The 21,964-nt window shown below is 43.4% G+C and overlaps 1 protein-coding gene across 6 annotated transcripts in view; it reads right to left on the bottom strand.

Moving 5' to 3' along the window:
- LOC126320879 (rho guanine nucleotide exchange factor 12) overlaps nt 1-21,964 on the bottom strand; it is a 1,029,890-nt gene that overhangs the window by 837,608 nt on the left and 170,318 nt on the right. For all 6 annotated transcript variants that reach the window (XM_049994132.1, XM_049994128.1, XM_049994129.1 and 3 more), the window contains exons 3-4: nt 17,068-17,117; nt 3,443-3,500 (exon numbers count right to left, since the gene is read on the bottom strand). In XM_049994132.1, coding sequence (XP_049850089.1) covers nt 3,443-3,500; nt 17,068-17,117 — 108 coding nt within the window. The remainder of the gene's footprint in view (nt 1-3,442; nt 3,501-17,067; nt 17,118-21,964) is intronic.

Here is a 21,964-nt window from a genome sequence, read left to right on the forward strand (position 1 = left end):
GCGCTGATACCAAACTTCTTAGCACATGAATACTATGCCGACCGAGACTCGAACCCGCGACCTTTGCCTTTCGCGGGAAACGGTAGGGCATCTGCCCTCGAAAGGCAGAGGTCGTGCGTTCCAGTCGTGGTCCGGCACACAGTTTTATCTGGCAGTAAGTTTCAACATTAACTAGAACTACATTCTGCAACACGACCGAAGAATCACTTTTACAAAACCACATAATTGTTTCCCGTATTGAAATTTTACTGACAGGTGCCTACAATCTTCCTCCGTAACGGTGCAAAAGCCCGGCGCTCTGCAATGTCACCCTCGGATTCGGCGACGCTTCAAATAGCAAGGCGTCGACACATACGAAAAGAAGGCCAGAACCCAGAAGTTCATGTGAAGTGTAAGGTGGATTAATGCTGTCCCATTCGCACCAAATTTCACCACGATTCTGCCAAACGCTATCCCAGACGTGCCACATGATGGAAAGGTCGTCAAATCCCCTCTTACCCACATTTCACCCCTTCTTTTGACGCCTCCGTGGCAGTGTTCGGAATCGCGACGCCCAGAGTTGAAATCATGCGGTTTTCTTATGAGTGGCCGAGCGAAATATTTCAAACACACAGCCGCACAAAATCGAAACAAAAAGGCCTCAAGGATGGCGTAAAGGGCGTCAGTGAAGCTACCCCTTTCTTGGGGCGTTGATTCCCACACAATTCGCGGCCGAAAATTAATGTTTGCAGTACGACGAGCAAGAGGACGTCGTTCTTGACGATCTTTGATGCTGATGACACCACCCAGAAGATTGAGCCCTTCTGTAAGGAAGCAACTTAACCGAAAATGTTCACACGCCATTATAGTGCAAACTGAATGCAGTTTCTGCTCTGTCGTAGAGTGTGAAACTACTTGGGATCGTTCAAAACCATATGATGAAATTTGAACGCCATCAAAAGCAGCAATCCGCGCTTATGCTTTTCCAGGCCTTCTATTTCGCACTCTCCGGAGACGTAATTACACACGGATGTGACATCGAGACATGTGTGAATAGAAAGGCAAAGCCTTTCTCTAAGATCCCTCACTTCCACAATACCCTCGGTGCCAGCCACACATCCTTGTTGAGCATTTTAAAAATGTTTCTGTTGAAAAGGAAAACTCGCGATGGAGGCCTAGGCGCCTTCTACTAGGCATGCAGGATCTGAGGGGTAATAAATGGTTGCCTGTCTGCAGGCGCCAGGGACTCTCGTGAAGGATTTTCTCTGTACAGGTACATTTTTGAAGTGCTCAACAAACTTGGGCGTAAGGTACAGAGAGTGCTGCCACACTGAAAGGCTTTAGAGGGACCTTTTGCCGCTGTATTGATTACGTGTCAGTGTCGCATCCCACCTTGATCACGTCATTAGAGGCCCAAAACACATGGACTCAAAAGCGTAAGTACCCTTCGCTGTCTGGGATCACATTCAAATTTTGTAGAATGGTTTTCAACGGTCCCTAGCAGGTCCACACTGTATAGCAGACCAAAAATTGTGGTCGCACTGCACTCTAAAGAAATGTGATCGTGTTCAATTGTGTTGCTGGCCCACGATGTCCTTACAGAAGGGTTGAAGCGTAGGTAGGGTTTCAACGTGTGAGAATCAGTTCCTCAGGGGAAGGAACGAGTTCGCTGACGCCCTTAGGCCACCCTCTGAGGCATTTTCGTGTCGATTCTGAGCGGCGGTGACAATGAATTCCTTTCCTCATCAACCCATAAGAATACCTCGTGATTTGAATGCTGGGCGACGCGGTTCTGACCTCCATCACAGAAGCGTCGAAAGGAGGGTGAGATGTGGGTAAGACAGGGTGCGACGACCTTCTCATTGTGTGACAATTCTACGATGGCGCTTGGCAGAATTTTAGTGAAATTTAATCAAAATATCCACGGGTGTACTGCCGGTCTATAGTGTCCAACGGGCACAATATTTCGGCGATCAAACATGTCGCCATCATCAGGTGAACTGACGGACTGAGCTCCTGTGAACGTGCCGGCACGGAGATCCGTACACTATGGCTGCTCAGGGGGAACTGGGTTCGGTCGCGGCGGCGGCCGATTTAAATACCCTCCGCCCGTGGCGCGCTCCCTCCGCCGTCCGCGCCCCGCGCCACGGTAGCGCGGTGGAACAGATTGCGACGGCGTCTGAGATGACGTCGGTGTGATGGCTCTGTCCGCCGTGGTATTTAAATCGGCCGCCGCCGCGACCGAACCCAGTTCCCCCTGAGCAGCCATAGTGTAGGGATCTCCGTGCCGGCACGTTCACAGGAGCTCAGTCCGTCAGTTCACCTGATGATGGCGACATGTTTGATCGCCGAAATATTGTGCCCGTTGGACACTATAGACCGGCAGTACACCCGTGGATATTTTGATTATCAAATACGCCGGGAGAAACTCAAGAATTAATGAAATTTGGTTCCAGTGCGACATCATTAACCCCCCTTTCATCTCATGTGAACTTCCCGAACTCTAGCCTGTTTTTTCCGCGTGTGTCGACTCTTATGCAAGTTGAAGCGTGGCCGAGCCCGAGTGCGATGTCGCAGGACACCAGTCTTTTTCTTCACTACACAGGAAGGCTATAGGCACATTTGCGTCCAATTTCAAATTTCTAAATCACAAAGAAAAACAATTATGCTGTTTACGAAGAACTGATTCTTTAATTGTGTTGCGCAGTGTATTTACTTGTAATATACTTTCACTAGTGTTAGTTTTAGCTGTTAATTATGATATATCTGTATATTACAAAATATCTAGTGGCTAGCATAGGAAGCTCTGTAGGACTGTATTAAGTCGATGTCGTCGTTTACAGAATGTAGCGAAATGCAGACGATGGATGGGCGGTGTAGAAACTGGTACTGACTCTGAATGTAGCTAAATGTAACGTGTTGTACACAGACAGGTGAAGAGATGTCCTACTGCTCGATGGATCGCTGTAATCTATAGCTAATCCTATGAATCTTACTAGAATATAATCTTTCCTGAAGAAATTCTCGTTCCATCTATTCTTTCACACTGCTTTGTATTCCAGGATTCTTAGAGTCTTACCAGTTTGGATGAACACAGAAGGCAAAGAATATTCTATGAAGAGCGACACCTTCCGTACGAGTTACTTTAGTTAACCTTCCGTACGGGTTACTTTAGTTAGGGCGAAAGCGTTTAGGGGATGCTCGACAAACTCCAACAGAAGGCGCGGCAAGAGAGGCGTGGTACATATCGGATAAGATTGCAATTAAAAGCCAGAGAGGGCACCTTCCGATAGTATTTCTTCGCACTCACCATTCGTGAATTAGAGAGGGGGAAAAAATCTCATGCAGGTTAGTAATTTCTTTGCACATGCACGTGAGAATCACCAATAGTTAGCTAAAATCAAATTCCGCTAGCACATGGACTTCCATCTGCACGCTAAAGAACTAACTTGTATGTACTTACATCTGATGAGCTCCACAACCTGTACATGCGTCGACTGCATCACGTTGACACCGTTCACCTGGAAAACAGTGCATCGTCATCGGATATGTTTAAGATTACTTAATCTACGTTTCATACCAATTGTTCATCACCAAACCTCCAGAAGACTGCTCGCAAACAGACTGTTTTCAGATGCCAATCTTTGAACACAGTAAAAATATACCCATGACATAGTTTACTTCTAAAACAGTGTCGCTTCCGGCTGGAGGTGTCCTTTGAGGGATATACACTTTGTCCACTTTGTCCAAGGATCCTCCAGCTTTTTCATCCAATCGGAAAAATAAATTTTGTTAAACTCTGTAAAATACTCATTGACTGCAACTCACACTTCCTCATTTGGTGAAACCCTCTTCCAGCAAGCCAAAGTTGCAAGTTAGGGAACAGGCAGAGTCTGGTAAACAGGGTGGATGACGAACAAATTCAAAGCCCAATTCATGCTCTTTCGCCATCGCTATCCCTGATGTGTGGGATGGTGCATTATCCTGGTGAAAGAGCACTTTTTTGCGTGCCAACCTTGGCAGCTCAAGTGTCAAACGATCCAACAATGAACCATAATGGAGTCTGTAACACTTATATCGATTAAGAGTAGGTTTATTTAAAGTAACTGTATATCTGCAATTTATGAAGTGTAAATTCTGTGTGGTTTGAACTCCTTGATGTATTGCAAGAAAATTAGAGTCCTGTAATTTATATATAAAAAAGCAAAAGAATATGTTGAATTTTAAATTACTGTAATATGAGTATGTTTATGAAAGAAGTATGTTTGTTAAAAGCTGGTTCATGTTTAGGGCACTTGTATTTGTAACATGTAAACGCTGTAGGGAAGCCCCTCCACAATGAAAGCGGCATGGCGCGATGTAAAGAGTGGGTTTGGCGGTCGAACTGAACAGCACGCATTGTGTGGCTAGCCTTAGCGTATACTTCGACGGTGTTAAGAGAGGCAATTTGAAGTTGCATTGGTAGGGATTCGTCTCCGATGTGGATCTGGCTATTATTTGGTATTCACGGAATAATGGAACGGTTCTAATATGTTGAAAATCCGACGCCAAGAAGAGATTTTATAGATCATTCGCACATCAAGGCAGTGAGTAAAGTAAGCCTCCGTTTCCCGTGCCACTAATCTTCGCCACTGCTAGACAGACTTCATACACGCAGTTACGTAATGTATATTGACATGGACCAGCTAACTTGTGTGTGTTTCAATAAGAATCACATAAAACGTCAATTCGTGTTCGAAACCACAACTTCAATCCTGATCACGAACCTACGCAGGGTTCTCACCTAAGTGCTACTAAAACCGAGTATCCTGATTTAAATGAACAATTCTGGCATTCATGCGTTTAAAAGTAATTTTTTTTTTGTCTAAAGTAAAAGGAATAGCAAAAGTTAAAGTTAGAGTAAAATTTGGATGCTTTGTTTATGGACAACTCCAAGTGTAATTGTTAAGGCACGAAATTTAAGTACAAAAATTCAAAGATCAATCAATAGGAAAGTGAAAACCTTAATTATTTAAAAGCTAAACCATAAAAGTTAAGTGGATAGGTTTTTGCTAATGTACCCTTAGTTTATTATAAAATATAGTTTTGTACGGTTACAACGCAAGAAGCTGTAAATATTATTTTGAGGAATACCTGCTTCACATGTGATTAAAGTACAAGTACATATAAATCTTTAATGAACCGATTTGCGGTAGTATTGTTAAAAGTGAAGTCACGCACATTTTCAAAGATAGTGTAGTTTTGGTACCCACCATGAATTACGTCCAGTGTTGCACTTTATTATCTTGCAAAGTAATTTAAGGAAATGACTAGCTTTTAGAGATAGTTTTCACTTTTGCAATAATCAAAGAACCTTGTTTAGTGAAAATATACCAGTTTATGGGTCCCCATCATATTGTCCCCCTGTTAAACAAAAATGCGCTATTACATTTACTAAGGAAAACTGCTACATGCAGAGGAGCTTAGACAGTGTGCCGGCCGTGGTGGTCTAGCGGTTCTAGGCGCTACAGTCCGGAACCGCGCGACTGCTACGGTCGCAGGTTCGAATCCTGCCTCGGGCATGGGTGTGTGTGATGTCCTTAGGTTAGTTAGGTTTAAGTAGTTCTAAGTTCTAGGGGACTGATGACCTCAGATGGTAAGTCCCATAGTTCTCAGAGCCATCTGAACCATTTTTTAGACAGTGTATTTAAGATGTTATTCATCTTTATTTGTTTTATTCATGTCAGTCAAGATAGAAGTCCCTCATTTCCAAAATTAGTTCTGCACTTCATGCAGTCATGTTTCGGTATTTTCCTTAAGAAATGCTAATTATTGTGGCAATTTTACTCCCCATAATTTACTGTTGTGTGGGTGTTATTGGTAACTGCTGCTACACACAGTACAGAGTGCACTGTGTCAGTTTGTCTCCTTGTTGCTATTCAAAGGGAAATCTCAACAAAAGTAACTTCAATAGCTGAGATCCAATTTTTCTCAAATATATGTCTCCAGATTATTGTGCCTAATTAGGCTGGCGGCCGTTCTTTTTTTTTTCCATTCGCTTATAATTCTCGCTCCGTTTGACGGTGCTGTCAAATATGTTGAAATTCTTTGTACGTTTCATAGCGTAATCTAGCTTATCAAGCATGAAGGCTCAACAAAAATGTCACCTTCTTTCACGAAAATTTACCAGGCTTATCGAGCCACCCTCGTACTCACAGACCAAGTATACGATCACATTATTAGATATTACGAAACAAAAGACGTCCGTTAGTTATGACAATGGTAAACGTGGTTGCACTGAAATATCAAACCGTGCTACACTAGTCTCTGTCAGCCACAGAGTGGTTTGCCAAGACATCGCTCACTCGACATCTGAAACATATTACAACAGAAATTCATCCTCTCAATGTTCGTAAATGGATATATCGATGTACACTGTGTGTTCGTAAGACTCCCGAAACGCCGAAATGACACGTGTTAGGTACAATGTTCCCGAAACCTCTGTTCAGCAAGCGCTAGTTATCGTGAACACAAAGTACGTTGTCTCTACAACTTGAAAAAGGGTTGTGCATGCGTAACTCGGTTGCATAATCCTTGTCTCAATTTTCTTTTAATACAGAAATTTACAGCGAGGCTGCAACTCTGTTTTGAGAATTGGTTTTGGGGCTACAGGCGAATAAAAACGCCGAGCGTATGACCTGCGCATGTTGTTAGCAACAGCAGTATCCGTCATCAGCTCGGCGGCGCCGCAGTGCTCGTGAGTCACGCACTGGCGCTTCTCTGCCGTCCAGGTGCCAGGTTTGTGTACACTTGCTTGCTTGAACACTCCGTCCTACACGTATTTCGGTATCAGACTCCTTCACACTTTCACACACACTGTTGCTCTCCGGAAGACGAAGTAACGGAGCGGCAGTGATCTGTAGGGCGGGCGAGTCTTGCTGCTCGTAGGCTGATAACAGTACTTCACACACCCGCAGCGCTTATGTTTACATTTCTGTATCTGTGACATGGCGCTTGCTACAATTTCTCTATCGTCAGTCGTGCAGTGTCAACGCAACGTTTGTCGGACAACGAGCCTGCCTATAAGAATGGCAAAAGCATCTTTCAAATCCATGGATTTAGTTCACTAATTAACAGTGTCACATTCATGTACGCTCACCTCCACCTTGCAACCTCGAGTTTCTACTTAATTTAAGCACCACTTTAAGCCAGTGGCTTTTTCGATTTGTTAGTGGCTTTTTCGGTTTAATCAAAGGACGCTAGATCTGGCGTGCTTCTTGTCGGAGCTAGTTGCTGCTGACTTCCACTTGCTAGGTCACAACACAGGGTGAACCTGCTACGAGCCTCGATAACGGCTGCGGTTTACTGCTACACAGACTGGGTAAGGTTCGTGACGTAGACGGTCTCAAAGCCCTGAGACAAGAAAGTCAGTCAGGTACTGTGGATGCTGTCCTATTCGTTCATCCAGGAGGTTCTTGACATGTCTGGAGAAAACGAAAGACATCCCGAAATGAGGCCGCTTGGACATATGGAGTAGACGTGTGACCTTTATAACGTATTGAATGATAGAAATCAAAGTGTTCCTCACCAATTAGTTTATTAAAATTCATGACTGATTTCGGCTTTGCAGCCATCATCAGTTCTAAAAACGAAAAATGTAAACAAAAAACACCATATACACAAAAAGAACTTTTAACTTTCTGTAGCTGTCATTTCACAAGCGCCACTAGATCCGAAAATTGTTAACGTTTACTTCATCTTCAAATAAACTTCCCCTGATCTTGTGATATGTATTTACGAAGTGTCTAGTGTCGGATATTTTTTTTGCTTTTTTTCGTACATTTAACAATTCCATTTCCTTGTATTATAATATTTAAAGATTTTGTTTTTAAAAACATCTGATGAACGCTGTAAAGTCAAAACTTGTCGCGAATTTTAATAAATTAATTGCGAATACGACTTTGATTTCAGCAATTTGAAGAAACATCTACCTACGGAGAAGTGACTGACATGTCATACATTTATTTTTATTTCTTTTAGGGGAAAACGGTTCAAGACGACCCCATTTCAGAAAACATTAATAGGAGTGTACGACACGGCTGTTCTTTCCCGATGATTTAACTTCTACATTCATCTCGCCATTCTAGAATGGAAAACGAAACGTCTAAATACGGGTTTTGACAGTGACATAAGTCTCGATAGCTTTGACACGACGCTGTTGTTTGCCGACGATCAGGCAAAAGTCACAAATTCTGAAGGCATATTACAGCGAGCTCTGTTTCAATTGAATAAAGCAATGGAAGAGTAAATTCTGGAATTTATCTCCATAAAACAACCTACGGCATTTGTTGGTTACTTCAAGTTCGCTGCAAATGGAACATTAAAACAAATCTGTTGAACGTATCAGCCTGTTAACTTTCCTTGGTTGCACACTGTCAGCTTCTCAATAACAACACTGCAAGGAAAATTGAAACCTTTAACAAGGTATTAACAAGGTACGTGTACAATATGAAGGAAAAAGAAGTTCCACAAGAGTATCACGTCACCATCACGTCAGTGTAGGTGTGAAGCGTGGGTCTTCATTGTTAAGAACAAACATCTAAAAGAGATTTTTTCAGACAGTTGTGGAGTGGCAAAGAGAGACAGCGAAAGAAATGAAGATTTACGACAGAGGCTCAGCGTTTACGAGGTAAATGACAAAATCTTATGCCTAAACCACCAGATGTCCGTCAGTCAGATCGACACCAAACGATATATAAGGACGGAGTATCAACCAAAACTCCGATATACTTTGTACTATGTGCTGTCGTACAGGAGAAATTGCGTACACGGTAAATGTAAATGTCGTGTGACTAGGGCCTCCCGTCGGGTAGACCGCCGGGTGCGTCGGTGGGGATGAAATGATAATGATTAGGAAAACCCAACACCTAGTCCCTCGCTGACCACTCAGCTACCGGGGCCGGACTGCGTAAACGGTACGCAGTAAGTAACATCTGACCTAAGGTCGACAGAGGAATCGTAACTCTGAGCGACTGTCTTGTAGAGCTACCTTGGGGAAGTTGGCAGAGCGTTAGGCTGTCGTACCAAGGCTCCAGAGTTCAAGCTCTGTTCATGTCAGTTTTTGGACTGTAGTACGTGTGAAACTTTTATATGGGACAACACGTTCCTGACATGTAAAAGCACTGTTCTCACTCATATCGTAGAACAGCACTGTCAGCTGCAGCAGTGGCAGTAGCGTGAAAACTGAACAGCATGACCAGGTCTTGAGCTCGGGACCATTGGTACGACAAACTAACGCTCTACCAACTTCCCTACGGGAGCTCTACACGACAGACGCTCACAGTTATGCTTTTCCTATGCCCCTTAGGTCTTGTGTTACTTACTACTTACCGCACGCTCTCCTGGATGACAGCACACAGCAGAAGCTATCTTGGTCTTTTGGGTGATACTATGTCGACATACTACGCCTATTCCGAAAGTTAGGGCCGATCGGCCGTGAAATGGGAACCTAAGTATGTTTTATTTGCAACAGTTTGCTATACCTTCCAGCTACTTCTCCATGTAGTCGCCGCCCCGCCTTAGACATGTGCCGAGGCGTTGTACCAACCTTCCTTACCCTCGTCATAGAAGCAGCCTCCTGTACTTTCCGACAATCTTCTAGACCTGACTGCAGCTCGTTGTCTTTGCCAATATGTTCCCTTCGTAGCCAGCGGTTCATTCGAGCAGAGATGAAAATCAGAGGGAGCCAAATTCGGGCTGTATGGTAGGTCATCAAACGCTTCCCAGCGAAAGTATTGAAGGAATGTCCTCATTGCCGCTGCAGTGTGTGGCCGAGAACTGTACTGAAGAAGTAAGTGCATGACAGATCTTTGTGCGCTCACTGTGCGCTGAGAACTGCAAAGAGCCTAACTGACTCATTCGACGGGCATCCTAGAGACACTGACCAACACAGCGGTGCAAAGCTTCAAAGGATTTATAATATTGTTTCCATTTCGCGACCAATCGGACCTTATTTTCCGAATTGCTCTCGTACTCATTTTGGTACCGATCCGACTGACTGAATCTGGGGGGTTTGGTTGGTAGTACATCGTCAAAATTGGAAATATATAGAACGGTTGAGCGATGAATGTTTGCCAAAATCTTTGTACAGGTACTAGGCTTCACGGTTCCGCAGAGTGGGCCACCAAAGAGAAGATGGAAAAGATAAAGTTTGAATTTCGCCACATACTAACAGTATATGTGTTCTGAAAGTAGGCAATGTATACGCGAAACCGATGATGACTGTTACCTTGTTCTGTCACTGTACCCAAAATTCACTGCTCGTCATTAAAACTGCAACACCAAGAATGTGACATGCACCGAATTGCAAATTGGAATGAAGCGCACTACATGCTTGGACTTGGAAATAATTAGCATTTCAGAGCAAACGCACGATGTAGCTAGAGTAAGGAAATTTACATTCTGAATGTAGGTTAAGGAATGGCTATACGAAGGTTTTTCCATTCAGAAATCGTATTTGAACCTTGGTTATTTGTGTGAATATTGTGTTATGTCTCGTGTAAGCTGAATAAATGTATTAACACGTGCCTGAATTCGACAGGATCGTTGCCTATGGGACTGCAGTTCATCGTTCCGTGAGATGCTGCACGCGTTATTAGATATCTCGTGATTATCAATGTCGATTAGATGGGTTTACGACCATCATAGAAGGGGAGCCATGTTCATCATCCTTGTCGGACAGGGAGCTACAAATCCCGTCTCTAGCGAAACGTAGTAAAGGCCAATCGTTGTCCATGGAGCAGGTACTAAACATAATTACGCATATGAAAGATTATCCACAGTATAGTACAAAAATAATTAAGACCAGATTTCAAGTAAGTCCGCAACAATATGAGCGCGTAACGCATTTGAAGTACTACAGATATTCAAGGGACGACACAGCACACTTGTTAACAAAAACTGGTGTTTGCGCATGTCGAACAAACTCGATACACTTAACAGGATGTACACATTACTGACCTACTACATTATCCACATGATATTTTCGCGACGTGGATTACAGGGATTAAAAGGGAGCAGTGGATGGCCGCATAACTTCAAACTGTGCTACAGAATTGTAAGACGTAAGGTAATGAAATTTCAATCACAACGTTAACTTGACGATTTACTGTAAACTGCGAAAAATTTGTACATGAGATAAACAAACTTATCCCATCGTTCAGTAAGAAACTGTTTTCAAAACTGAGCAATCAGGGTTTGAAGAGGAAATCCACATGAAAGGGATCCTGAAAGAGATACCAACAGAATTGTATGGAGATCAACGAACACGATGTCGTAGGGCATTCATATACAATTATGCCGACTGTTGACCTGGAGGGTAAATTTACTGGAAAGTTAGTAATTGTCATGCGAGAAGTTGGAGTTTCTCTGCCCCCTACGATTCTTTCTCGTGTGCGTGATTCTGCAAGAGCAGTAGGGAATACTTACGTCGCAGCAAGAAAGAGTGGGAAAATGGGCGAAAGAGAACAACTATGGTATGAGCACTGCTTTTGGCCAATAGCTGGTCAAAATAACTTGCTTTTGCTTGATTCCTAGTCTGCGAACAAAAATCATGCTCCTTTAGAACAAACTATACCTCTGAAAAGTGTGTGGCATTGCAATTCATACTACCTGGAACCACTGGACAAATTCAGCCATTAGAGGTTTGTCTTTTCCGAGCCTATAAAACATATTGTCACATTAACTGCAGCTACGCCTTAACGGATAGCCAGATTCGCGATAAGCTCCATGACAGTTTCGCATTCGGTAGCGTGCCATCACATTGCATGAGTTCTCATCGCTCCTTTACACCAATACGATTCTATACGCATTCTTTAAGAGGGGGTACCGAGCTGAACGTCTTGCGCGGTTTGTGACTTCCATGGAGTTCGCCTTCGATCTTGACGGTGCAAACCTTTGCCATCACTGTGGCGCGCCATTTTTCATTCGATGCTGATGGTGCAAGTTAATGGTTTGTTCCGGACATTTCTTGAATGTCGACGATGTCCACTTTGGAAAGTGTAATACATACATCCAACGTTAGCACCATCTTGAACGCAAATCTACAACTCAAGCATTTGCGTCCAGTTTCACCTCACGCCACGCCATCTGCAGGCGACTTAATCAACTATTTCACTGGAACTGACACGTTACTAAATTTGTGCTCCCATATGATGAAGTGAAGTCCCTAAAAAAAGGTCATGTTGCTGCTAGGTTGTCCAAACAGAGTGAAAGTTGCGGTGAAAGCTAACTCCGCGTTTGGCAACATTTACAAAGTAGTAAATATTCCATCCTTTCCTTGTTAGGCATATACCTGTAGTACGGTGGCAGAAGGTTCAAGCACATATTGAGAAGAGAGGAAGATCAGATTGCTAGCGATTACTAATGCCGTCTAAGGAATACACCAACAGCATTGATTTTCCTGCGTTCTTGTGAAATCGTGTGCCTTTCCGTTGTTCGGGAAACGCTCTGATGGTGTTTACGTAGAAAGACTTGCTGAACAACCAATCTCGAGCTTAAGAACGGTGAAAGGACAGCAATATACCAGCGCCAGTCAATGATGCGAATGCATTATTAATACTTTTCAGGTTGAATTTTTACCCTGCAGCAACATGTACGCTGACCTGAATCTTCTGGTTGTTTAAAATTGTGTGTTGGATCGGGACTCGAACCCAGGGCATTTACCTTTTGCGGGCAGATGCTCTAACGACTGCGCTATCGAAGCACGACCCACGTACCTCGAGGTATGCTAGAAAATGTCTGCGAAGTTTGGAAAGTAGGAGACATATGCTGGCGGAAATAAGCTGCGAGGGTGGGTCCTGAGTCGTGCTTGGATCGCTCAGTCGGTAGGAGCATTGCTTGCGGAAAATAAAGGGACCGAGTCCATATCCGGCACGTAGTTTTAATCTGCCAGGAAGTTTCATCGTAAGACTCTTCTATTTGCATTAGATTCCATGCGGGTCATTAAATGGAAGGTGGCGACACAAGAGGTGAAAGGTTTACAGCCGCGTTTTCTGTGATCGAGTTTCGAGTTCGTTAAAATGACTATTATCCCAGGTCCAGTCTCAGAGATGCAGAATCTTCGAATAACGTGTTGGGAACACTAGGGGACCCTCAAAATGGCAGATACACAACACATTACTTTGGCTTTTCAGGATAAATAAACTCCATTACGGTAAACGTATTTCGGGAGCGTACCTCGCACTTACACAATCAGCTAAATTCTGCAGTATTACTGATACGGACACTGCTCATATTACATTTTAGAGAATCAGAATAAGAATTCCTACCCACCAGTCACACTGTAAGCTTCCTGCGGTTCCAGTAAAACACCCCAGGAGATTTTTGGACGGTTCCTTAAAACAGCCACCAGCGATTTCCTCCTCATCCGTGTCCAATCGAGTTTGTACTCACTCTGTAACGCCTTTAAAGTCTGTCTTTTATTTCCAAAACAGATTTCTTCTCAGGAAGTCTGTCTTTCATTTCCAAAACAGATTTCTTCTCAGGAACGCGTCTCCAGAAAATTCTACTTTTCTTCTTCCCCAAAAACGGCACTCTATGCCATCTAATCGCTGGATACGCTTGCAGAACGTTTTTGTAGAAATGAGCACTTTGAGTAATCTCACCATGAAATCATGTTGTCTACGGCGAAACAACAATCCTCCTGAATACAATTTGAAGACACGTGAAGAAATCGGGTATTCCATTACCCGTTTGAGGCTGCATGTAATAAAAAGCGGCAACACACACCACCAGGGTGACCGCATTGTGATCTGAAACCAGCTCCTACCGAATAAAAAACAAGTACGGTAATCAATGTGTAGCTGCGCGTTCCTTTTTATGCTGATATCCGCAGAAGCACAGACCGAAATTCACTCTGTTCAAGTCAGCAGACTGTAATGGCTTTGCAGTCAAACTGCATCTCGCAACATCTTTCAGGCGAACAGTCATTGCCTAATCGAATGGTGTATTCATTCACAGAACGTGCAGCTTCATTTGCACATCCACTATCGCTCGTATTCAGCTTCCTCCGTTCCTCAATTCTTCTTCCGTGGCAGCTATAAAATTCATGAATAACTGTGTTTTTAAATTCTACGAATATGTTAAGTAATTTCTCGTAGCGGGAAATTTCATGCCTCAATATTAGCTTTGTAATATGAGGATATAGTGGGGTGATAAGTGAAATGTAGTTTTCTAAATACCAGAAATGAGCTGGTGTTGCGACATTATCGTAAGAAGCCATAAAAATTTTCAAAAGTGACGTTTAAGCTGCTAACCACACTCCAGAGCCGCAAATGTCGCTCTAACCACTAAACAAACCTTGTAATAGGTTTGTAACAGTTATTGAAATACTGTTACACCAGTCCGTTCTGTTATTACTATAAAAAGCTAACTGTAGTCGCTGTCGCAGTGGGAGCTAACATGGTCACTTGGAGTACAGTAATTTTACAGTTCAAATAGGGTGCATCGTAGCCTCGCAGTGGAATTGGGGAAAGGCATAGCAGAAAATGTCGACGTGGACAAGTGAGAAATTGTGCTAATGAAGTAATCAGGTTCACTTATGACGCTCTGAAGAAAAGAGTGACAGCGCCGCCGCAGAGAGCGATTGTACGTCCTTGAGAAATGTTACAACTGAGTACGCATTTAAAGCGCAAATTACGAAAGGAGGGGCATGATTTCGTCGGGAGTGTAATTCGGGTATTTACTCCAAAGACAATAAAGTGAGGTAATATAAATAAACATTCCACTGACGATGCCCAAAAATGTGTTATTAGACAGCAATTTAATAGAGTCTACACGACTAGAAGGAGAAGTTAACTTTTCAAAAAGTTTACGGCTTTTGTTGCTCAGAATTATACTTCACTTGGAGAAAAGATATTCCAGGAAAAATTACCCTATGAATTTCAGTGCACAAATGTGTTGATTTAAAGAAATGATAATGTGCATACTAGATCAGATTAAAGTCAAACAGTGCTAGAACGCAAATTGACAGTAGTTCGCACAAATTGTAGCGTAGATAACTGTTGCCAAAGTGACTACGAATTGACTAAAAAAAAGTGCAGATCAGTTTCGAACGGCGCTTCCCTCGTTCCTGTTTCTTTCTTGGACAGAACGCCATTCGAACAGGCCTCGAAAGGCCCGACGTTACCGACCGACCGCCTTGGAAACTTCAGCTGTTAGGCGTCGCTGAATGTGGATACGGAGGGGCATGTGGTCAGAGCACCGCTCTCCCGGCGGATTTCGTAACCAGAGCCGCTACTTCTCAACCAAGTAGCTCCTAAATTCGCCTTTCAAGGGCTGAGTGCACCGTGCTTGCCAGCAGCGCTCGGCAGTCCCGCACAGTCGCCCATCCAGTTGCTAGCCAAGCCCGACAACGCCCAACTCAGGTGATCTGACGGGAACCTATGTGCCAAGGCCGTTGACTTCTTCCCTGGACCTAAGCATGAAATGTTGCCATTTAGTTAGGCCAGCATATTGTATTCTCGGAGCACAGGATGGCCAAAATACTCTGATGAGCATTAATATTATTAACAGAGCCCAGCGCGAGACTGAACGCCGCCTGGCGGCGTAGACGGCACGTGACGCTGTTAAGGGAAGTTTTTATGCGGAGTACAGACGTATGGGGGAACCATTCTGGCGACGATACGGGATGCATGCGCGGAAGTCCACTGACATAAACGACTCTGACAAAGGACCGACTGTTATGGCCCTGTACCTGGGAACGAGCATCTTGGAGCGTCGAATCTGGTCAGCTGCTCATGTGCTACTGTCGCCAACATCTATGGAAAGTGGTTGAAGGATTTTAAGACCACGCGTGGATGTCCAAGCCTTATCGCAGTACGCGAAGATCGGAGCCCTGCCTGGTCTGTAAAGCAAGATAGGTGGCGAAGTGTGGCAGCTCTGACGACAGCATACAATGCTGATGCAGTCAGTCACAAGTGTTTCGGAGCACACCGTTCAGCGTACATTTTTGAACACTGGGCTCCGCAGCAAACTACCCCCTTCACGACATGGTCATTTACGACTGCAGTGGGTCGAGATTGGACCGTGGACCAATGGAAACATATCGTCTAGTCGAATGAATCACGTTTCTTGTTACGCCATGTGGGTGCTAGTGTCCGGATACACCGTCTTCTGAAATAACGGCTGCTCGAAACATGCACTGCTACATGGACCCAGGCCGATGGGGGGGGGGGGGGGCATTATTATACAATGGTGGACACTGACCTAAGATTCCACTGGATTTGCGATAGTAATCGAAGGCACCAAGCCAAGTGTTGACTACGTGAACTTAACTGCGCACCACCTGCATTCGTTCAAGCTTGATGTCTTCTCCGGCGGAGATGGAATCTTCCAGCAAGCCAGAATCGTGCTACTGTGGATTGAGAAGCACGAAAGTGAACTCACGTCGATGTCTTGGCAACCAGATCTGGAAGATGTGACTCCAGCGAAAACCTCTGGGACGCTATTGGGCGCCAGCTCCGGGCTCAGAAAACACGGTCCCGTAAATTATTGGGGTCGCGCGATCTCTGCGTAGACATCTGGAGCCACCCAACTATGGAAACCTAGGAAACATCTGTCGAACCCACGCCGCGTAGAATTGCTGCTATATTTTATTCCAAAAAAGTGGGCAACACTGTTTTAAGCAGGTGGTAACAATATATTGGCTCATCAGTGCACTGGCCGGAAAATGCTATTACTGCCATGCCTCTGGCAGAAGCGTACCCCACCGTTTGACAAATCGCGCGCAGAGCTGCATTCGACGTCAACAGTACCATTTTGAGCATCCTCTATAAAGAGTAGTTCTGCTGCACATTAACTTAGTCACGTTATTGAGTGACTTCTTAAAAACATATTCCGAGTCAGTTTTATTTTGACTACACTGTTGATTTGTGCAGCATACGATTGGGATGTGGTCGCTGTTCATTTTGTTAATAATCAAACGTGTAACAAGAGAATGTAAATTGCGGGGAACCCTTCGTTGACTCAGTTTCTCAGTAACAGAGGTACATTATCGAAAACATGTTCAGCAATAACCAGGCGCTTTAGTTAAGACGCTGCTGCACATACCTTCACGATGGTATCTCCAGCGTTCAGGCCGGCCCTCTCGGCGGCGCCACCTGTGGACAGACAACAGGGAGTTACTTCAGAAGGCAGTACTGCACACAAGTGTCGTATTGTAGAAAATCATGTTAAAAAAAGAGATGCACACGACATGTAGGATTATCAACGCAAAGACTGCATGTTAATGGCATGGTACAGATACATAAAGTAGTTGAATATTAAAAATGAACATCTCCACAGATGTGAGGCATAGACACTAGATTTGCGTGGAGCAGGCGTATAGAAGCAGTGGTGACTGGTTTCAAGAGCCATGCTATACACAGTAGTAACCCTGCACTGAACATAAAATGCCTCGGCAAACAATTGCGATCGACTGACAGAGGAAATAATCTTATTTTTTCAAGTTTGTAATGGATCAGTAAATACTGTAGATTCACCACAACGCTTTCGAAATTCGTAAAATTAACTGAATTTCAGACATGTGTTGTGAGCCTGCCGGAGGATGGATAAACGTACCGTAGAACTGCTCGACACGTTGGACCTACGATAGCAGCTGTTTATTGACGTTGGGTGCCGGTGGCTTAAGGAGCTTCCACGTGACCATCCTCATAGTTGATAACGGAATCGGATCGCAGATTCACATATCAATTACCACACCAGTGGAGCAGCCGTTGTTGACTGAATGGCGACCCTACCACAAGTTATCATCAATATTTTACACTACCACAAACTATCATCAATATTTTACATTTAGTGTCGAGAAGGACCATCTGGATTTGTGTGCCGGAAGCTGAGCTACGAGCAAGGATGGCATTCGCTAGGCTTCCTCTCACACATTATTGTGCAGCTTTGATGGGGCAACGAAATATGCAACAGGAGGGATGAACGGCGCTACGTTGCGTTTAGTGATGAGAGCACATTCTGATTAGCATCAATGAACGTACATTTGCGACGTTGACAAGCAGACCGACACTATAGAGTCTATCAGGCAGCGACAAACGGGTAAGAACACCGGAAAGCTCCATATGTAGCTATAACCTGGTGTAACAGCACGCCATTTTTGTGACGCTGAATGACTAAGTATACACACGGAACTCATACAGACCATTCTTTGCATTTCCTACAACGTCAAATAGATGTGCATTTCACTCTGGTCGGTGTTCGTTTCAACTCTTCGCCTTACACATTATTCTGCCCGAGCTGTTCGTCAGCTTACTTTATCATAGAACAGAGTTGCTTCATATGGCTCACTGTTGTTGTTGTGGTCTTCAGTCCTGAGACTGGTTTGATGCAGCTCTCCGTGCTACTCAATCCTGCGCAAGCTTCATCATCTCCCAGTACCTACTGCAGCCTACATCCTTCTGAATGTGCTTGGTGTATTCATTTCTTGGTCTCCCTCTACGATTTTTACCCACCACGCTGCCCTCCAGTACTAAATCGGTGATCTCTTGATGCCTCAGAACATGTCCTACCAACCGATCTCTTCTTCTAGTCAAGTTGTGCCATAAATTTCTCTTCTCCCCAATCCTATTCAATACCTCCTCATTAGTTATGTGATCTACCCATCTAATCTTCAGCATTCTTCTGTAGCACCACATTTCGAAAGCTTCTATTCTCTTCTTGTCCAAACTAGTTATCGTCCATGTTTCACTTCCATACATGGCTACACTCCATACAAATATTTTCAGAAACGACTTCCTTATACTTAAATCTATGCTCGATGTTAACAAATTTGTCTTCTTCAGAAACGCTTTCCTTGCCATTGCCAGTCTACATTTTATATCTTCTCTACTTCGACCATCATCAGTTGTTTTGCTCCCCAAATAGCAAAACTCCTTTACTACTTCAAGTGTCTCATTTGCTAATCTAATTCCCTCACCATCATCCGATTTAATTCGACTACATTCCACTATCCTCTTTTTGCTTTTGTTGATATTCATCTTATACCCTCCTTTCATGACACTGTCCATTCCGTTCAAAGTGTGTTATAAAACTATAATTTGATTGAGTGACGAAAATGTAATGACACTCATAGAGAGAGATGTAATCAATACCTTGTGAAACCGTAAGAGTATTAGATATTGGGTATCTAATTACTGTTCTAGCCTTAAATATCTAAATGAACACGAAATGTACTTAAATGCTCTCAGCTAATCGTAAGGGTACTTTAGTATTCTGCACTGGAACTGTGGCAGCCATTAGGACTCGTCGTTCCGAGCACGCTGCCCCCGGTGGATAGCGCAGAGAAAAGATGGCAGGTGTGATGAGGCGTTTTCCATTTTTGGAACGCCTGCTTTCTAGCTGGAGGTATACCTCACACAGAAGAAGCTGGAAAAAGTAGCCTGTTGGCAATGACAGAGGAAGGTCACGTTGTGGAGCGCTCTGCACCACAGGGAAAATTTGTGCCAACTTTGGAACACTGTTGATGTCAACAAGTAATAAATAGATTTCTGGAAATAAACTTCGTCTCTACTGAATCGTTGTCGTGGATGCAAGATTTCCCCGGCATTATCAGGTGAGGCAAATATCTCAACATATTATTTCAAGTATGCTTGTGAAGGGTAGTCATTATCATACTTCGATCTACTCAAGTTATAAGAGACGCGAAGAATGTGCAAGGAGTACCTCCGCACTAATATACCAACTGTCAAAATTGGCAATTGTCCACGTTTCACTCCATGAACCTATTTCATCTGTTTTTAACCTTAAGATGATAATTCTGATTGGAAAGTTTCACCACTTACAGCAATGGCAAGGTTGTGTGTAAATGTAAGAAAAGGAACCTCTCAAGTTTGATGAATCGCACTGTATCCGCCTCTGCCTGACTTATTGACACACATTCATTTACTCAGTATTCAAGATTAAAGTAACGTAACTACAGACCGGTATTAATTTGAGTTTTGTTAACGATTTTGTTAGAGTAATACCTAAACACGAAGTGATATAAGGGCTGTAAATTTCATTCTGGTATAACAAAGTTAATAACATTCATAAAATATTAAATTCACAAACTGTTGTAAGTCGAACAAACAAGTTGGCTTTCCCAAGATTCGTATCTTTAGATTGTATGCACATTTTATAGCAAGTGGTACATTATTTTGAAGAAGGCTGTTTCCCAAGTACGATTGTTTAGTAAATATTCAAAGAGGTGCAAATGTTGTTAATTATATTAAAGAATATTCAGGTTAGGAAAAAGCGGGTTTTAAAGTGTTTATATTGTTGATTTAATTGCGAGTTGAAAATTTTAAGTTGCGAAAGAGAGCCAAAGTGTTGCTAACATCACGCTGCTTTGCAGGCGGAACTAAAAGCTCGGAACATACGACGATCAAAGAACGCTATAGTTTACGAGTAGGAAACAGTATGGTGGAGTCATTAGAACCTCGCAAGCACAAGCCTCGTAACAGTCCTCCACTGAGAACGTGTAGAGTACGGTGGAACTGGATATGGACTAGTTGAAATAACCTACAAAATCCTTTGGACATTTGAGACTAATGGTGGGAAGTGAAACAAACTATTTCCATCTGAAGCTCCTACGATCTCCTTGCCCGACTGGAAGAGCGCACTGTTGCGAAAGGAACAAGGAAGCTACAACAGACCTGAAATTCTACTTTATACACTAGCTAATGACGCTGAATTACCATATATTTTTTGTTGTGGTGGTCTAAAGTCACAGGACCGGTTTGATGCTGCTCTCCACGCTACCGTATAATGTGAAAGCCTCTTCATCGTCAATAACTACTGCAATCTAAATCCACTTGAATTTACTTACTTTATTCATTTCTTGTCCTCCCACGCTATCCTGCACCCCCCCCCCCCACCCTATAGACACACACTTTCCTCCATAACTAAACTGACGGTCCGTTGATACTTCACGATGTATCCTGCCAACCGATACCTTCTTTCAGTAAAGTTGTGCCATAAATTTCTCTTTTCCCCAGTTCGATTCAATGTATCTTCAATTACTCGTTCTATCCGTATAATGTTTGGTGTTTTTATATAGCACCACATCTCAATAACTTCAATTTACTCCTGACTGAACTGGTTATCGTCCTCTTTTCCTTCGGTACAAGTCTACACTACGGACAAATACCTTTATTTAAAACTTAAATTAATCTTAAATGTTAACAAATTTCGCTTTTAGTGAAATGTTATCCATGCTATAGCCAGTTTGCGTTTTATATACACTCTACTTCGGCCATCGTCAGTTATTTTGCTACCGTAATAGCAAAACTAATGTCCTAATTTTGGTGTCTCGGCTCTGAGCACTATGGGACTTAACTTCTGAGGTCCTCAGTCCCCTATTTATTGCTCATCATCATCATCTCCCGTATCAGTTGATGACAAAGGACTGCACAACGTTAGCTCACGTATTTTTTGTGTACCACCTCGACGTAATTTGGTCGTCAACATATCAATCGCTATGATGCAATAAGATAGCCTGTGTACCACACAGTGTGCAGTGGCCAGGAGAGTGAAACAACGACGTTTCCCCTGTAGTAATACACTGGTAACAACAGTTTATTCTCTTCTGATCAGGTGTGAGATGCGTTGGAATGATATAATTATGTGACCGTAGCTTACGATGTGTAAGTAGTTTACGATGTAAATTGGCAAGGACGAGAAGTGTTGCACACTGTTTCGTGGACTGCTTCGGTATATGTAACTTCTGCGCACTGCAACATCGTTTTCAGTGTAGCTACTAAAAAGCTGCCCCACAGCGCACTTGATTGACACTTTGGCCCACAAGCTGCGTTCACAGTTGCACCGACAACGGTCGTCAGATGGCGTTGCCAGAGGTCGCCCCACAACTTCGGCTGACTGCTTCGCCACAATGTATCCGATCTCCTTCGTCATTGGTTTGTGAGACCAAGGAGATTAGAATCTATTCTAAACTGCATGACTC

This window comes from Schistocerca gregaria, chromosome 2 (genome assembly GCF_023897955.1).
Source record: "Schistocerca gregaria isolate iqSchGreg1 chromosome 2, iqSchGreg1.2, whole genome shotgun sequence".
Lineage (NCBI taxonomy): Eukaryota > Metazoa > Arthropoda > Insecta > Orthoptera > Acrididae > Schistocerca > Schistocerca gregaria.